At 37.5% G+C, this 17,887-nt stretch overlaps 2 protein-coding genes across 3 annotated transcripts in view; one reads left to right on the top strand and one right to left on the bottom strand.

Annotated features, from left to right (window-relative positions):
• Nucleotides 1-7,361, top strand: part of ska3 (spindle and kinetochore associated complex subunit 3) — a 38,551-nt gene extending 31,190 nt beyond the window's left edge. For both annotated transcript variants that reach the window (XM_039744016.1, XM_039744017.1), the window contains exon 12: nt 6,277-7,361. In XM_039744016.1, coding sequence (XP_039599950.1) covers nt 6,277-6,446 — 170 coding nt within the window. In that variant the 3' untranslated portion in view covers nt 6,447-7,361. The remainder of the gene's footprint in view (nt 1-6,276) is intronic.
• Nucleotides 7,362-10,044: 2,683 nt separating this feature from the next.
• sap18 (Sin3A-associated protein) lies at nt 10,045-17,462 on the bottom strand. Its single transcript, XM_039744015.1, has 4 exons — nt 17,266-17,462; nt 16,943-17,052; nt 13,619-13,741; nt 10,045-10,324 (listed from the first exon to the last, which is right to left on the bottom strand). Exons 1-4 carry the CDS (start codon nt 17,344-17,346, stop codon nt 10,168-10,170), a joined length of 471 nt encoding a protein of 156 aa, XP_039599949.1. The 5' UTR covers nt 17,347-17,462; the 3' UTR covers nt 10,045-10,167.
• Between the last annotated feature and the right edge of the window lie 425 nt (nt 17,463-17,887).

Here is a 17,887-nt window from a genome sequence, read left to right as displayed (position 1 = left end):
ACATTGTTTTCTTCTGAGCAGCATTATTTTCTTGCTCCAATGACATTTTTATAGACCTACTATACCATCCAATTAAATCTTTATTATGAAATTCGTGGCAGTAAATAGGGTATCAAAAGGTTTTCTCAATTTTATCTTGGTTAACAAAAAACACAATACTTTGTGTGTAGTACATGTGGATCAAAAGAGCATTGATGATGATGAGACTTCAGGTGAAGTTCTCACTGGTGCAGTCCATAATGCACAGCATTTGTTCAAGTGCAGATGTTAATTTTGCCATCTTTTTTTCTACTGCTTATTATTACTGCTTATTAATTCTGCCAACCTTAAAATATTTAGCTGCTGCATTTTTGTTTATAAAATAAATTGGTAACAGGGAGTCATTCAAAATTAACAGACTTAATAGAATACAATCATATGTATTAGTAGACTACATTAAATACATGCATTTTAACAGTACTTTACAATGTCATGTATTTCAAAATATAGAGTAAATCGGCTTGTGGTGGTGCAGGGGTTATTATAAACTCTAGACTGCAAGTCAAGTCATGTATAAATGGCATTGATTGATGCATTTTAGTCATGGACAGTCTCTGACTAACTGCTACTCAATTTTCTTAAACATATTTTTTTAAAGTATACTGCACAGCGTAGTACCCACAAATTGTGAAAAGAAAAATAACTATTGATACAAAATCATCAGTACTAGCAAAAGTATTATCATTACCATATGACAGGAGAAAAGTACCGTAATTCAAAAGTTACGCATCTTGCTATTAATATTAATTTAAAACCCAGTAGTTCTGGACTTTATGGTGGATAGTTAAGCTATATGAAGCTATGCTTCCTAATAGCAACCTTCAATTTTTGAGATCTGTGGGACGGTGCATTGTCATAAAGCAGCAACATGCCTGCTAACAGTTTCCCCACATTTCTATTTGATGGCCTAATGTAATGACTTCATTGTGGAAGAGTACGTTTCTCCAGTGATGGTAACTTGTGTGGCATGAATTCCTATAGCAGTACCCCCTTTGTATCCCAGAAAACTGTTGCCTTGACTTTTCTACTAGAATGCTGAACACAATTTCATGAGAGCCTGAAACCTTTGGACCCTTGTTTCATTTCAGGAACATGGTGGTGAATCCATATTTCATCCCCAGTAACAATACGTGAAAAAAAATCAGTGGGATATGTCTAAGAAGGTCCAAGTTTTTCAGGAGTGCTTGATGTGAAATTACCTCAAACTGCATGTATGGCATGCCAAGATATGTCATGATCTCTAGTGACAAGTTCAGATTTGTACAGTAACACAAGTACATAATACTCGGACAAATTATTGAACAACCCTCGTAGATTAATGTTTTTCAATGGAAGATTTTGAAATTTCAAAACATTGTACAACCTGATTTTGTTCAAGATACATCAATGAAAAGTAAACTAATTCATCAAATTTCTTTGAAGAGTAACTGTGCCAAATTCCAATAAAATCGCTCCACAGGGGGCCAAGTTGTTTTGTGTCAACAGATAGATAGGCCGGCATGGCTATCACAGTAGGTGCTTTTTGCACTTTATGCGAACATACCCAAAATGACAACCAAACAACTCTCAAGAACATCATGTATTTATAATATAATATTTTAATTATATGTTGAAAGGGAATTAACCTTATTCTAAAGAAATTAGTTACATTTTGCAAGTTTACTTTTAAATACTTAGTTATTGTTAATAGATACATTTTTTTTTTTTCTTTTATACTGGCTCACTCCTAACAATTCAGAAATGCAAGAAATATGGTGGTTGTGAGCCAGTTTGCATTGCCAACATTACTAGTATGGCGGCTGCTCTTCACCTTACGTAAATTGTGTTCATAAGAATTACTTACTATATATGAGCGCTTTGAAATCACTTCAGGTTTTCTTTTGTCTGGTGCCTTTTTACATTAGGAAACCCCCACATATGATATACCATTCAATTTGACTTGATGTCTAGTATGATCTGAAGGGGATATAACAACACCCAAACCACAGACACACGTTCTGATGCTAATAAAAACTCTCTCTCTCTCTCTCTCTCTAGATATAGATATATAACTATATAATATAATATAATATAATATAATATAATATAATATAATATAATATAATATAATATAATATAATATAATATATATATATATATATATATATATATATATATATATATATATATATATATATATATATATATATATATATATATATATATATATATATATAATAAAAATCCTGGAATGTAAAAGCCAGGCGACGAGACGTGATCTTTTCGGAAGTTCTCGAAAGACATTTTAAAGACCTGCGAGACAACAAAGACGGGCCACGGAGCGTCTCGCGGGGACGTGGAACAAGAGTCTTGCAAGACATCCTTCTTATCAATTAAGAGCTCGGACAGCCAGAGAAACAGTCACTCATGTAAGGGCATGTGGCACACACAGAGCCTGTTCTCTTAGCAAAGAAGAAAGAGCAGCACGGAGAAAAGAGAGACATATGCAGAGTAAGGTACAGAATATGAAAGCAGTTCACAGTCGAAAGTATTTTAGTGTCCCAGCCAAGCTGAAGCCTTTTTTGTTTTAAGTGACTGTTAGGTCTGTTCGAGGGAGGCCAGAGTACAGCACGGCAGACTGATAGCTGGGTGCTGATTGATACGGTAAAGGGGAGGCGAGACCCGTGGGAGGAAAGGTTGGAGAGGGTGCTACAAAGTTGTGTTTGGGGTTACACAGTCGACGATTGTTAAAGTAAAATATTAACTGCTGATGATGTGGATCGTTTTGTCTGTGCTGAACTTCCAAACAGAAACTTATCCTAAATTATGGTACAAAGTCATTAAACACAAGTGTCACAGACCTCATTTAAAAGATTCAGCATATTGGGATACGACAGATTCCAAATATTGTTTTTACAGAAGTTCTGAAATAAAAGTGAAACTAATGAAATAGCAACGAGAGGGCAGAGTACACAAAGGCAGACTGGTTGCTGGGTGTTGATTGATGCAGTAAGGGGGAGGCGAGACCCGTGGGAGGAAGGGTTGAAGAGGGTGCCAAAAGGTTGTGTTTGGGCTTACGCAGTTGCCGATTGTTAAAGTAGAACATTTGTGACACTTTATTAAGTCAGTTGCTACAGTATCAAAAAAAAAAAAGATAGCACAGATTGCATTGACGAAGACAAAAAGAAATTAGTTTAAGTCATAGAATTTCAAAAACGGGGTTTGACTCGCATGCATTTATTGGTTACTTTGCAAAAACAATCATTAACTACTGATGATGTGGATCGTTTTGTCTGTGCTGAAATTCCAAACAGAAACTTATCCTTAATTATGGTACAAAGTCATTAAACGCAAGTCTCACGGATCTCATTTAAAAGATTCATCATATTGGGACACGAAAGATTCCAAATATTGTTTTTACAGAACTTCTGAAATGACAGTGAAACTAATGAAATGCCAACAATTCAAAGACAAAAAAAATCTTACAAGTTGGGGGTTGGCGAGCGAAGCCCCCTAGTTATTTTAAAAAATATCTTTGAAACAGGTTTCATCAAATTGACATTTCTTTTGTCAAATTGTACACATGATTATAATTCACTTTTCATCTCCCTTCTTCCTCCACTCCTCCCAGGTGAGCTTTGTCCTCTTCCACCTGACTTCAACTCAGAGCAGCCTCCTTTAAGCCATATCTGCTGCTATAACAGTGCACCCAGGAACCACTTCTGGGTCAGGTGGAATATTTCCAGCAGCTCCCCCTGGTGGTTCCTAAGAAACGCAAAATTATTGGGGGCTGCCCTTTGGGACTACAACTCCTATGCAACCTTGTAGATGTGCACATGGGAGGTCTACCAGATGGATGCTGCCACCTATCACACTTGGCAAGCATGTGGCCCCAGGAGTGGCTTCCCTCCATTCTTTCTTTATAAAGGCTTCCCAGATGGGTAAAGAACCATCCATCCCGCCTAAGTTGCCTGTCACTCTGTTTCCTATGACACTGTGCAAGACATTTTTTTGGGGTTCCCCCGTATTTCTGGACATCCTATGGATGAAACACTCTCGTTTTTAAGCTATTTTTGGACCATATATTGTTGCAGAAAATGACACCTTTATGATGATAACTAAATCAAAAAGGCTTGAAGTTGTGCATGTTACATCAACTGACCCCAGGGATTCACCCCTAACGGGAAATGAGGGGTTAAAACTTGCATGCCTATATTACCAATTTCCAATTTTTCAGAGTGTCTATGCAATTTTGAGGTTGCTGATTACAAATATAATAGTTTTGATATTCTTTACCAGTGGTCCTAGCCCTCTTTAGCCCTCTTTTTTAGCCCTCCATTAGAGGGTGAAAATGACAAATTACAGTTGAGAATATTCAGACTTTAAGCATTTGAATTGAAGCACACATTTTAATATTAAAGATATAAGACACAACTGTTATATGTTTCAACTTTGTGAAGTACAGTATTTAATTTCTTATACTTATGCTGGCTTTATACCAAGTGAGCCTTTTTGAAATTGCATTTATGGGCAGACTTTAATATTTATCGACACATTATGTACCCACAACACTTTAATATACAAATTGGAGAAGTGCATTTATCAATCCGGAGTGAAAGAATTGGGACTTGGCATCCATGTTCCTTTAATATACTGTAACTGCTTTGTTCGAGGGTTCCCAAATAGTTCAAATGCAGCTACCAGAAAGATTTTCTAGCAGTAGTATGACTCATTGTACAAAAAAACTTTAAAGAAGTTTTTGTGAAATTCAAAGCAAACAATTCACAACAAAGATAACACAAAAAAGGAAAGGGGAATTGTTCTTGTCTATGGTAAGTATCTAGGAAACATTTCTTAAGGTTTCTGTAATCTCATCCACCACTCATCTGTACACGACGGTCAGAAATCTATGTCCTTCATGCCAAGTCTTTTACTAAAGCAATTTTAACACGTGCTTATTGAGAGATTATAAATTCATATCATCAGTCCAACTCTGTGTACTTCATAAAAAATTCATTAACATTTTTCATATTAGTTACATACTTCTTACACTACTACTTTTGGTAAATATGGCAATAAATAAATAAATGATATGTGAAGATAAATAGCCAAATTTATTTTTGGATACTTATTTTTTATTTATTTTTTTTATTTTATTGTTTTTATTTTCTCGCTTATTCATTTCAGTGGCATCACATATACCATGAAATACGCCTTGAAATAAAAGCTGCTGTTTTTACCTGTCTGAGTTGAGAGGGGGGGCTCTAGTGGGTCCTGTGTTTTAATTGGTGAAGTGCATGGGCATCTGTGACAAATCTGGGCAAATTCTTCTTGCACTCCTCATTACCGTGGCAAGTGACTTTCAATTTAAGAAGCCCTGAATTTATCAACAGGAGTTTTGCATGTGAAGTGTCTGCTGTAAATGTGACCCTGATGATCAATACATAACAGTCAGAAAACTGCATGTCCTTAATGCCAAGTCTTTTACTAAAGCAAAGATTCAAATCTGCTCTGCTGACAGTTCACCAATCAAAATGCAGCACTCCTTAAAGCCCACCCTCCTAAGTTAAGTATGCAATAAAACGAACTAATGTTAATAATACATCGATAAGCAACAGAAAACATTTTTCATGATATTTATACCCATATAATCACTTCATGATTTTTTTTTTATTGGCACATTTCTCAGTGCATTTATTTATGTTTGTTTATTTTGTTTTGTACAAAATACTCCTTCATACATCTATGCTCCACAGATGATCAGGACCCCAATTTAAAACTTTGACATGTTGGGCTTATTTTAACACTTCCCAGCGGCAGTCTTAACGCGTCATGCTGATTTTTTGACATACTGCGTGTTGCTTTTTACCTCCAAAAGACCAGTTTTTGATGTGCCCTAAAGTACATTATAATCAAGTTGATATCACCTGTTGGCATTATGTTACATTACAATACATGTAAGTACTGTATTGTGTATTCTGATTATAGCATTTGGTTTTTAAACATTAACAATTGTGAAGGAGTTCCCAGCAGCCACAGTAGTAGAAGTGGCAGGGAAGGGAAATGTTACAGCATACAAAGACCCTCCGCAAATGGCCACCCACCCTTTCCCTTGGGATTCTCCCTCGTGCAGCCTTCTGTTTTAGTGGAACTTGATAATCTGATGACCATCAAATCAAAGGCATTGTGCACAGTACTTGGTCTAAATGTATACAAACACTCATAGTACGATTATTGTGTATTTTTCTGCTTTTTCAGGAAATGACTCAAACTGCCCGGAGACAAATTTTAACGAGAAGGAGTTGCAAGACATAACAGGGACAGGCGCCAAAGTTAAAATGTACCTTTTCTGTCTGACTGAACTGAACAGGCTTAGTGAAAACTGGACTCCTACCTATGGCAGCATGTACAGTCTAGTTCTGAAGTGAACATTTGAGTGCTTCATTGTGGATCTCGGTTTTGTTTGTTTCCACAATTCTGTTATGCCTACTTTTTTAATGTCCAAAGATTTACTATAACGTTTTAAAGCAGTTAGTTTCTTTTGAAGACCTTTCTTAAAATCAACTTATTTGATGTGTAAGTAGAAGTGAAAAGCTGCAGTGGATGTGCACTGTTTCATAAAGGGGGGGCGACAAGTGGTATTAAAAATCTGAGTATGTGTCAAAGGCAGTGGCTGGGCGATATGAAAAGTTAAAGGACTGGACTTATGACCCACAACTCTGCATTTGCAGCGCTGCTCTAGAATTTAGGTGACTTTATGTACTTTTGTTTGCTTTCTTTCAGTTTTCAATGTTGGATTGAAAACAGTTTGTGTCACAATGGAATGGCTTTTTTTCTTTCTTTCTTTCTTTTTTTTTTTTTTTTTAAAAACGTTTGCATACCATTTTATGTTTGCATTTTGAGTAAAAGAAAATGACCTACAGGCCTGGTATCTTTAATGGCTGCATTCTTTCTTGTGTTTGTTTCATTACTTGTGGTGGTGTCAAAACAGAAACCAACTCCATAAAGGTAGTTCACAAATTATATCTTGGAGTAGCATGGTGGTGCAGTGCATAGATAGCCTTACAGCTTTCACCTTCCAGCTACACATCAAAATCAAACGTGTGCTGTGTCACTGTTACATTAATTAAAAGGGGATCAAAAAAGTTTCTACCTGGAAGGAGAGTTCTATTGTGATGAACTATTCTGTATTAAGATATGTGAATTACAAAGTTCTAGCATTACAGTGGGTGTTGCTTATTGATGAACCAATTTGTACAAAATAAATCCCAACATAATGTCTCCTGTTCTAATTGAATGTCTAAAGGTAGAGAACAGTCCGACTCAGCAGTTATCCATTCTTGACTAATCAGTTTACCAAGATCAGAGTGGTGGAACTGTGCCATTGCAGGACTCCTCCTGAAGAGCAGCCAAAGTGGATGACAGAAGAAAATGTTCCAGCTTGGAGTGAATTGTAATGAAGAATCAAAAGTGACAATGTGTGACACGGCGGACACTACAGGGATTTGATTTGGGTCTGCTGAATTCATTCATGTGCAGTTAACAACCGACTAAGGGTGTGCACATTGTGCGAGTCCTGAACTGGAGCAATGGATACTGTGAGGCTTCAAACCATTAATTAATTAGAAAAAAGAAATTTAAGAAGCATTTCATAACTAGTAATGAAATGTGAATGTGTCACCATGACTTAGGCTCCAAACAGGAACATGGAGAATCTTTCAACGGCCAAGAAATTCAAGAATCAAACCAGTGTCTGGACCGTGTTTTTAATGATCTTGATGGTGTATTCCAAAGTGATTATGTGCCCACTAAAGCACAACATAACCAAGTAATATCACTGCATACGTGTCCATGCTCCCCCTCCACAGGCTCTTACCAACTGTTAAGTTCAATGAGATGCCACAGTTGCCGTTACCCAGAACAAGCCCCTTGCAACTGCCACAGATTCCACCTCCTGAGCATGTCAGGTTGGCTACAGAAGAGGGTTTGCACAAATAAAAGATGATCACTGAAGATTCTCTTAATAGAAGTCTTTTCATTGCCTCTTGTGTCCACCATGACATTTAGATACACATGCGGACAATGAACTGCATGACATTTTAATGGAAACTTTAGTTTGGTTTATAAGACTATTTGTTGAACATTGGCAACAAACGGTGTACTCCGCAACTGACTGTCATCCATTACACAATCAGCTTATTCCTTGAACCAAATCCCAGTAACTTGTTACTGACAGTCCAGAAAATGAATTGATTTACCATTATGATAACTTTGAGCCTTTCATATGATCATTTATCTTTCAGAAGTACTAAGTCTTAAGATTGTGTAGTAATCTGTACCAGTCCGAGGTTAATTCACATTTACTCATAATGTACCATACAGAAGTATCAAAGTATACACAGCAGTTAGCATGTTTGTCATCACCTCCACATGTAACAGCCTGAGCCCCTGCTAAACCTGGCAGTAACGTGTAGCACTACTTCCTCTATTCTTTCTCAATTCTAAGTCATTTTCAGGGTCAGTCTTCAAAACAAAAAATTCTGTCTGTGATGTGATGCAATATATAAACAGCAGCTTATTTACAGACTTCATGAAAATTCTCAAAACAAAGTGGAGGTGGAAGTGCCACAGCTTCACTTGCACTTCCCACTTAAAACAATTCCCAGTCAGTTCACTGAAGTAATAATTGGAACATTTAAGAAAAAAACATTTTGTGGTAATGTTTTGTTTATTTGGTTGTGGCCAACAGTTTTGAGAATGACAAGTATTGGTTTTCACAAAGTTTGCTGCTTCACTGTTTTTAGAACTTTTTGTCGGATGTTGCAATGGTATGCTGAAGTATAATTACAAACATTTCAGAAGTTTCAAAGGCTTTTATTGACAATTACATTAAGTTTATGCAAAGAGTCAATATCTGCAATGTTGGCCCTTCTTTCTCAAGACCTCTGCAATTTACCCAGGCATGCTGACATTCAACTTCTGGGCCAAATCCTGACTGATGGCAGCTCATTCTTGCATGATCAATGCTTGGAGTTTGTCAGAATTTGTGGGTCTTAGTCCACCTGCCTCTTGAGGATTGACCACAAGTTCTCTCAATGGGGAGTTTCCTGGCCACAGACCCAGAATTTCAATGTTTTGTTCCCTGAGACACTTGGATATCACTTTTGCCTTATGGCTCAGTGCTCCATCATGCTGGAAAAGGCATTGTCACCAAACTGTTCTTGCATGGTTAGAAGAAGTTGCTTTTAGAGGATGTTTGGTTCCATCCTTTATTCATGGCTGTGTCTTAGACATTTTGAGTGAGCCCACTCCCTTGGCTGAGAGGCAAATCCACACATGAATGGTCTCAGGATGCTTTACTGTTGGCATGACACAGGACTGATGGTATCACTCCCCTTTTCTTCTCTGGACTATCTTTTTTCCAGATGCCCCAAACAATCAGAAAGGGGATTCATTAGAGAAAAAGTCTTTTCCCCCAGTCCTCAGTAGTCCAATTCCTGTACCTTTTGCAGAATATCAGTCTGTCCCTGATGTTTTTCTTGGAGAGATGTGGCTTCTTTGCTGCGCTTCTTGACACCAGGCCATCCTCCAAAAGTCTTTGCCTCACTGTGCGTGCAGATGTACTCACACTTGCCTGTTGCCATTCCTGAACAAGCTCTGTACTGGTGGTGCCCCGATCTCGCAGCTGAATCAACTTTAGGAGACGGTCCCGGCGGTTGCTGGACATTTTTCACAACAGCAGTGGAATATTTTTTTGTCATTAAGTTCATTTTCATGACCAAGAGGGACCAATTAATTGCAATTCATCTGCTCACTCTTCATAATATTCTGGAGTATATGCAAATTGCTATCATAAAAACTGAGGCAGTAGACTTTGTGAAAATTAATATTCGTATCATCCTAAAAACTTTTGGCCATGACTGGATATGACAGTTAGGAACCCCTTACTTGCAACTCCTCACAATGAATTCTACATTGAGTTCCAACCTGCTAATTTAGAATTAAAAAAACAAAAACCACACCACATAAAACACTGGCCATTTTTTATTCAAAATCTTTCTAGGGATGGGGGGGTCCGAATGATATACAAAAAAAAAAAAAAAGTAACAGATTAGTCAGCCAAATTAATTTTTTCCTGGTGGTCCTGCTTTAATATGGGCGGATGCGCCCTGGAGGTGGTGGCGCCCTGTTTGGTAGAGTTATTGCAATATCCAAATAGTCCCCAATCTGAAATCGTTGTGACTGCAATGTCATGGAGTCATCTGTGCCTTTTCTTCCAGAAATTGTACTGCCAATCTCTTTAACTCTGGAAATAAAAGAAGACAGCCACAAATTTATTAAAGGCATGTAAAGTTGCAGAAAAGCAAATGTGATGAAGGCAGGACTCAGCCCCACGGTTTGCTCCAGTCACCGCCGCAGCTCACACAGGCAGCACATAATAGCGTGCCCAGCTCTGATGGCATTTACTTGTATTGGGTGGTCTGTCTGTCTGATAGACGAATAGGGAAAAAATACAAAATAGACAAGTTGTAGTGACCTCCATCAAGGGAAATTTAACAAAAACTAACCTGTAATTGAAGGGACACCATGTTTCACTTTTAAAGTAGACAAAGTTTTTAAAATCGAAAATTATGCACAGCTTACTGTATTTCAGATACCACAGCAAAAAGTGGAACTTTCCTTACAAATTCCCTTGAAGAGTGAGTACCAATTTCAAACAAATCCATGTACAGAGAGTCAAGCAGACAGACAAGACATTCCGAGTGTTTACATGTGCACACAATCTGATTAAGGTGAATAACCCGGTTAGTTAAAATTCTGAATTTACAGGCACAAGTCATCTTCTGGAGTTCTCCTTTGTCAAAACGCTCTGACGCTGGGGCTGAGGACCTGCTATGTGTGCTTCTTGACTTACACAAAGTGCTGCTGGAATAACAACGCAGGTATTTTTACTTCAATAAAATAAAGTACTGTGTTAGGTTATTTGTTACTTTAAAAACTAACTGGAGCACGTAATGTATGTAACTTTTAATGTGTTACCCTACTGCTCGAGATTGTGTTTGGGCGTTTAGCACCACATGTTCAGCTCATCAACATACTGTAAATTCTGATTGATAGATAGATAGATACTTTATTAATCCCATGGGGAAATTCACAAATTTGATGAAACAGTGAGACAGATTATTTCAGCCAGGAGAAGGAATAATGTATTCTCTCCTGAATATTTGCCTCTGGAAATGTATTTTGTGGATGCTTCTACCTGTGGCTACTGAAAGTAATAGCTTCGCATGTGCAGGCTAATGGAGTGTAATGGAAATATGCACACTACAAACTCCTTAACAGTAACCCAGTTCTGGGTTTACATGGCCACATAATTGGGTTATTTCCAGAAAAATCTACTCCTGTTAACCTGATTTCTATAATAAGGGTTTACATGAATAACCAGACTATTGAAGTACACGACAAAGACTTTTCACGTTACATGCAAACATACCTGAAAATACAAATTATTTATGTAATGAAGTTTACTTTTAACTTAAGTTTAACAGTTAAAAAAAATATACACTATCTATCTATATATATATACTCTATATATATATATCTATATATATATCTATATATATATCTATATATATATATATATATGTCTATATCTATATATACCACAAAAATATGTCTGATTGTTGTTTGGTCTAAGATAATCATAAAATGCCCTAAATTATGAATAATGTGCATGCAAAAAATAAGTTATTTACAAACAGCTTAAGGTAAACAGTAAGCAAAGACTTTATTGAAATGAACCTTAAAAGAACAGAAGCGTATCAGATGTGTTAGAAGACTGAAAAATCTTTATGCTCTTGTAACCTTGCGTAAGGTGAAGAGAGGTGGCAAAGGCTAAAGAAAAGGCATATGATGAGTTGTATGAGAGGTTGGACACTAAGGAGGGAGAAAAGGACTTGTACTGATTGGCTAAACAGAGGGACAGAGCTGGGAAAGATGTGCAGCAGGTTAGGGTCATAAAGGATAAAGATGGAAACGTACTCATGAGCGAGGAGAGTGTGGTGAGCAGATGGAAAGAGTACTTTTGAGGTTCCCTGTCATATGCCTCTCAGAGGAGCTGTGGTATGTATGAGGAAGTCGGGAGTGGCAGAGAAGTACGTAAGAGTTGTACAGGATATGTACGAGGGAAGTGTGACAGTGGTGAGGTCTGTGGTAGGAGTGACGGATGCATTCAAGTTGGGATTACATCAGGGATCGGCTGTGAGGCCTTTCTTATTTGCAATGGTGATGGACAGATTGACAGATGAGATTAGACAGGAGTCCCCGTGGACTATGATGTTTGCTGATGACATTGTGATCTGTAGCGATAGTAGGGAGCAGGTTGAGGAGAGGAATGAAGGTCAGTAGGACCACTGCGACAGAATACATGTGTGTAAATGAGAGGGATGTCAGTGGAATGGTGATGATGCAGGTAGTAGAGTTGGTGAAGGTGGATGAGTTTAAATACTTGGGATCAACAGTACAGAGTAATGGGGATTGTGTAAAAGAGGTGAAAAAGAGAGTGCAGGCAGGGTGGAATGGGTGGAGAAGAGTGTCAAGAGTGAATTGTGACAGATGGGTATCAGCAAGAGTCAAAGAGAAGGTCTACAGGATGGTAGTGAGACCAGCTATGTTATATGGGTTGGAGACGGTGGCACTGACCAGAAAGCAGGAGAAAGAGCTGGAGGTGACAGAGTTAAAGATGCTAAGATTTCCACTGGGTGTGACGAGGATGGATAGGATTAGAAATGAGTACATTAGAGGGTCAGCTCAAGTTGGACAGTTGGGAGAGAAAGTCAGAGAGGCGAGATTGCGTTGGTTTGGACATGTGCAGAGAAGAGATGCTGGGTATATTGGGAGAAAGATGCTAAGGATAGAGCTACCAGGCAAGAGGAAAAGAGGAAGGCCTAAGCGAAAGTTAATGGATGTGGTGTGAGAGGACATACAGGTGATGGGTGTGACAGAGCAAGATGCAGAGAACAGAAAGATATGGAAGAAGATGATCAGCTGTTGCATTCCGTAATGGGAGAAGCCGAAAGAAGAAGAAGAAATTTAAAGTCATTGGTCTTCGTTTTCCTTTTTTATGCTTGTGGAACTTTGTTACTACCTCCCTAGAAGTGGTAAATCAGAACCAGGACCAAACAAAGCATCTGAAGGAGCTTGCCAACACTGCACTTTAATGCAAGCTACATGATTCTCAACTTTCTCTTTGTACCCTACCATATACTCTACATGTAATCACAAATACGTCTGCAGCACATTTCTAGAATACAACTTTGATGGGCTTTTTATTTTTTAACAAATTTTTATTGGTTCCTTGAAAAACATCTGCCAATGTTACACAAAAATGTGAATATGGGATCTTGGTTGCTCAGAACATATTGTAAACCTAATAACACACAATTACTCCAGCTATACTGTTTGCACCTCAAATTCAAAGTGTCTACTGACTTAGTCGAACTACACAATTACAGGTGCTACCATCCAGAATGATGTTACCATCTTTTACTGAATACCTCTTCCATTCAATAGGCAGAATAAAGCTTCATACTCCACCTACCTGTAGCATGGCCTTTTTGGGTCTGGGAACACAATGGCAAAACTGAAATGTGTGCCCTTTTTTCTAGCTTCTGGGTAAACTTCCTTAACTAAACTTGTCAGTTCTTTCAAAGTAGCATCCATCCTAAGAAGAGGAGGAAAAAGAAAAAGCTTTGTGATACAAAAATACAAACATAAGCATATACAAATGTTAACTGCTGCAATTTTAATATGACAATGCTGGCAAACTGACTTTTGCATATTAAGTTCTTACTTTCTTTTACAACACTGAGAACCAAAATGAACCCAAGTGTTTGCCTTAAATGTAGACACAACAGTTATTCCCGGAATCTGTGCAGCAGTGCTAACATTTTCAGTGTGCCATTTATAAAATGAATTGCTTCTGCTGTATGACAGAGGGCATGCTGGGAATGTTGACACTGCTGCAGAGATTTCCACATGCCCAAATACAAAAAAGTAGATGCAATTTTTGTTGCTTGTCTTAAATCTACTAATTATACATTGCAACAAAAACTGGGCAATATTCAATTGTCACCATCAGCAATCCCATAATGTATGACTAAAACACGTAATAGATCACATCATCTCCTAGTTCAATGTTTCATAAAGAACACAATTTTTATTTAAAAATCTAGCAGAAATTGCATATGAATTGATCTTAAGTATTTCCCCACTGAAGGCATAATGGTGTGAAACTAGGTGTACAAAAGCACATATCTCAAAAGTTCCAAAAGCACTTAAAGGGCTGAATGATGACAACACTCAGAAATCCCTGACTAGACACAAAAAGAGGTAGGTTAGAAGAATCTTTATAAAACAAGATTTATTTCTAACAAAAATCAAAAATGTTCTGAACAAAACTGTGAAGCTCCAATGAGCACAAAGGAAATACAATGCCTATAAAGGCAACTCCAATAGCAAGTAAAGTCCCAATTTACAATCCAATGGCGAAGGTCAAAAACAGAGCAAAACGCTCAAAATTCCAGGGGGGGTTAGGCACACACACAGCAAAAAAAATAACTAACCCACTGCAGAGTGCACTCACACTGAACCACCAGGGACTGTGGAAGATCCTTTGGATTTATAAGGTACAGGGCAGTTCCTTGCATCAATTGGTGGGTGTCCCTGTCTCTCAGGGGACCTTCACAGAACACATGGGACTTAACCAAGGCACTGTACACAATGCAGGCAATGAACATAAGAAACATTATAGTAACATCAACAAAAAGGACATAAAACAAGCTTTGGAACCCTGGCTGAAATAACACATAAATGGCATTTTTTTGTATCAAAAGTCAAACACGAACTTAGTATTAAGCATAGAGAAACAGAAATTAAATATTTTTTCAAACTAAGTGTGCTGAAAACAAACCTCCAGGTATAATTGATTTTTTTCTGTAATGCTTAAAGAAATGTAGAAATGGCAGTATAGCAATTAAAACAAAAAAACATGCTAAACTACCCAGAGAAATTCATCTTACAGTGAGGAGGCACGAGAGACCCAAGCAAACAATTGACTCCAACCTGACAAAACCCCACATCCCACCTGGCATCAGGGGTATCAGAAGGCACAGCATGTGTCCTGCCCAGAGAAGGCATCAAAGTAGCACACAAGCCTAGAAACACACTGCACACAGTGCTTTTTAAATCTAAAACCAAGAAATCTGCAGCAGAGACAAGAAACACGGTTTACAGTATACTATGTAATGTATGTCCAGCATACACGGGACAAACGTTAAAAACACTTGCCACACAGAAACATTACAATGCAGTCAGAAGAAAGGACCCGTGGTCTCTGACTTACACACATTCAAGTTCGATATCACACACATTTAAACGGGACTCAGCGCAAGTAAAATTCAAGTCAAAAACAAAAACTGCCAGAGAACTAACTGGTTGAAACATGTCTGTTAATGGGGTTTTCATTGGATAGCCATTTGGACATGAACCCAGAATATGCAGGCTTTGAAAAGAAAATGCACATAATAAATAAGACTTTATAACCAACAACCTCCGAACCCCACCTCACTAATATTTAATTCCTTTGATTAAACTATATCAGTCAGAATATGATGTAACCTATGGCATTTCATGGAAACTATAAAAACAGAAGAATGGTTAATGATGATGTACCGAATACACTGACACCATTATTATGAGGGCGGAATCATCCATGTCACCAAATTGCATTACAAGGCAATGTACAGAATGGTGCAACACGGGGACTAAATGCTCTTATAGACTCAGTCTCTCTCTCTCTCATAAGATTGATTAAAAAGAGTCTAAACCCTTCTTTGGATGCACTGTTTGTTCCCTATATTTATGAGTTAATGTTCTTCATATCCCTGGATAACAGCTAAATTAAAAGGCCAATACAATTTAGTTTCATTCTCAAGTGTGCTTAATTCATTTTATGGTCACAAAGGCCAACTCCTAACCCAACAGCACAGGACACAAGGTAGAAAACAAAATGGGAAAGGGTGCCAGTCCAACAAAGGGCCGCTAATAAATTGTAAGACTAAAAACCAACATAGTACAGTGTGCATTCCGTTTTGTTTTGAGAAAAGTAACTAGAAAGTCAACCTTCACAAGGGCAGTTTGACTGGATTCATTGGTATAACTATGAAAAAAATAATGTTACAAACCCAAAGAAAAACCGCTGTAATGATAAAAACAGCATTTGATTTGTTACTTGTCTTATTTAGACTTCATCTTTATTTTTGTGTACTGTTAGGAAACAAATGCTGTGAGAAGTCAAGTAAAATGACACCTTTTAGGAAACAAAAAATACAATTCCAATTCAAAAACCAATGCTCAACTTAATATATATATATATATATGTATATTGTATATACATTTGTACTGTGTGTGTGTATATATATATATATATATACACACACACACACATATACATATATACATACATACATATACACACTTTAAATTTTTTAAACAAATTTTGATTTGGCGATAATGTGGTCTACCTAAGGTTATTTTTTAACAAGAAACGAGTAAACCCATCACGGCCCTGAAGCTTCTCGATTACATATGAAGCCAAACGCTGTGCCGAGAAGCGACTGTTCTTCAAATCACTTCCTACATTAAGTCCTCTAAGTGGTGCTCTCACTTTTTTTGTACTTATATTCTACAATCTCATGGATCTACTGGTTTTAGACAGACTACAATAAGAGAATACACACGGGTAAAAACGGTTCAACTACTTTTAATTAAAATGTTTGACCGAACTTTTCACCAAATTAAACATCCATTATTTGTCAGATGGAATTTAAAGTTTCCGTTTAAGCACATGCTTAAATATACTTACCAGGTGTAGATCTGTAACTCGTTAGTTGGAACGTTTCCTCTGGAAAATTCATCCACCCTGTGATGCCGACCATTATTTGTGGTAAAGACTCGTAACAAGAGCGGGCACGTCTATTGGGGGGGAAAAAACAAAACCGAACTGTAAACCGAAAACAATCTTTAAAAAGCAAATAAAATGGTTTATCCCAAAGTACGTCATTCCATACAGTGTGCAAAAATCGGTATCAATGCGATTTAAGCCCCGTTTCACCACTTTAAAATACAGATGCAAACGCGGTCAACATGCAAGTACGAAAAACCGAGGGAAAATAGCGTTCATATCACCTTTTCTCTATCGATTGGCTTTTCCGGTTCTTTCTTTATTTCCTCCTGTGTAACACGGGATTCTACTGCCATTTTTTCCATAAAGAATGCCTTTTTGCAAACAAACAACAAACGTTAATTAATGCTCAGTTACTGAGTTACACGACCGACCACTCAAAATGCACTTCCAGGTCACCGCATTGCTACACCGGATGTAGCTGTGACGTAGTTATTATCGCGATATTACAGCACAGTGTCGGATATGTGATGGGTTGTAACGTCAGGGTCAAAGGGGTTTATGTGTCGTGTACACTAAAGTATTTCTGTTTATAAGAAACTGGGATGATGCGTGATAAAATAACCAGTAAATGGTCAACACAGCTGTTTTATTAAAACGCGAAGTATAAAAATGCCTTATGTTTTTTATGAATTACTGTTTACGTGATTAGTATAGTGTCGATTATGGATGCGGGAGATGTGCTTTTGTGAAAAAAAAAAAGAATTGTGAAGATGGTCGAATATATTGTTCAGTAGCATAATAAAGTGGAAATAGGCAGTGGTCTGAAGAAATGATATAACTTCAGGTTATGAAATGTTTATTTAGGTCGGCAACCTAAATAAGTTGGCTTTTGTTCTCCACATG

This window comes from Polypterus senegalus, chromosome 2 (genome assembly GCF_016835505.1).
Source record: "Polypterus senegalus isolate Bchr_013 chromosome 2, ASM1683550v1, whole genome shotgun sequence".
Classification (NCBI taxonomy): domain Eukaryota; kingdom Metazoa; phylum Chordata; class Cladistia; order Polypteriformes; family Polypteridae; genus Polypterus; species Polypterus senegalus.
This window is presented reverse-complemented; position numbering and strand designations above follow the sequence as displayed.

What these genes read in the sequence shown, in the direction of transcription:
- sap18 (XM_039744015.1), bottom strand. Translation starts at nt 17,346, where the DNA reads ATGGAAAAAATGGCAGTAGAATCCCGTGTTACACAGGAGGAAATAAAG. An exon ending in AGCCAATCGATAGAGAAAAG is followed by an intron (nt 17,053 to 17,265) that starts GTGATATGAACG and finishes CCCCCCCAATAG; the next exon opens with ACGTGCCCGCTCTTGTTACG. An exon ending in GAGTTACAGATCTACACCTG is followed by an intron (nt 13,742 to 16,942) that starts GTAAGTATATTT and finishes TCCTCTTCTTAG; the next exon opens with GATGGATGCTACTTTGAAAG.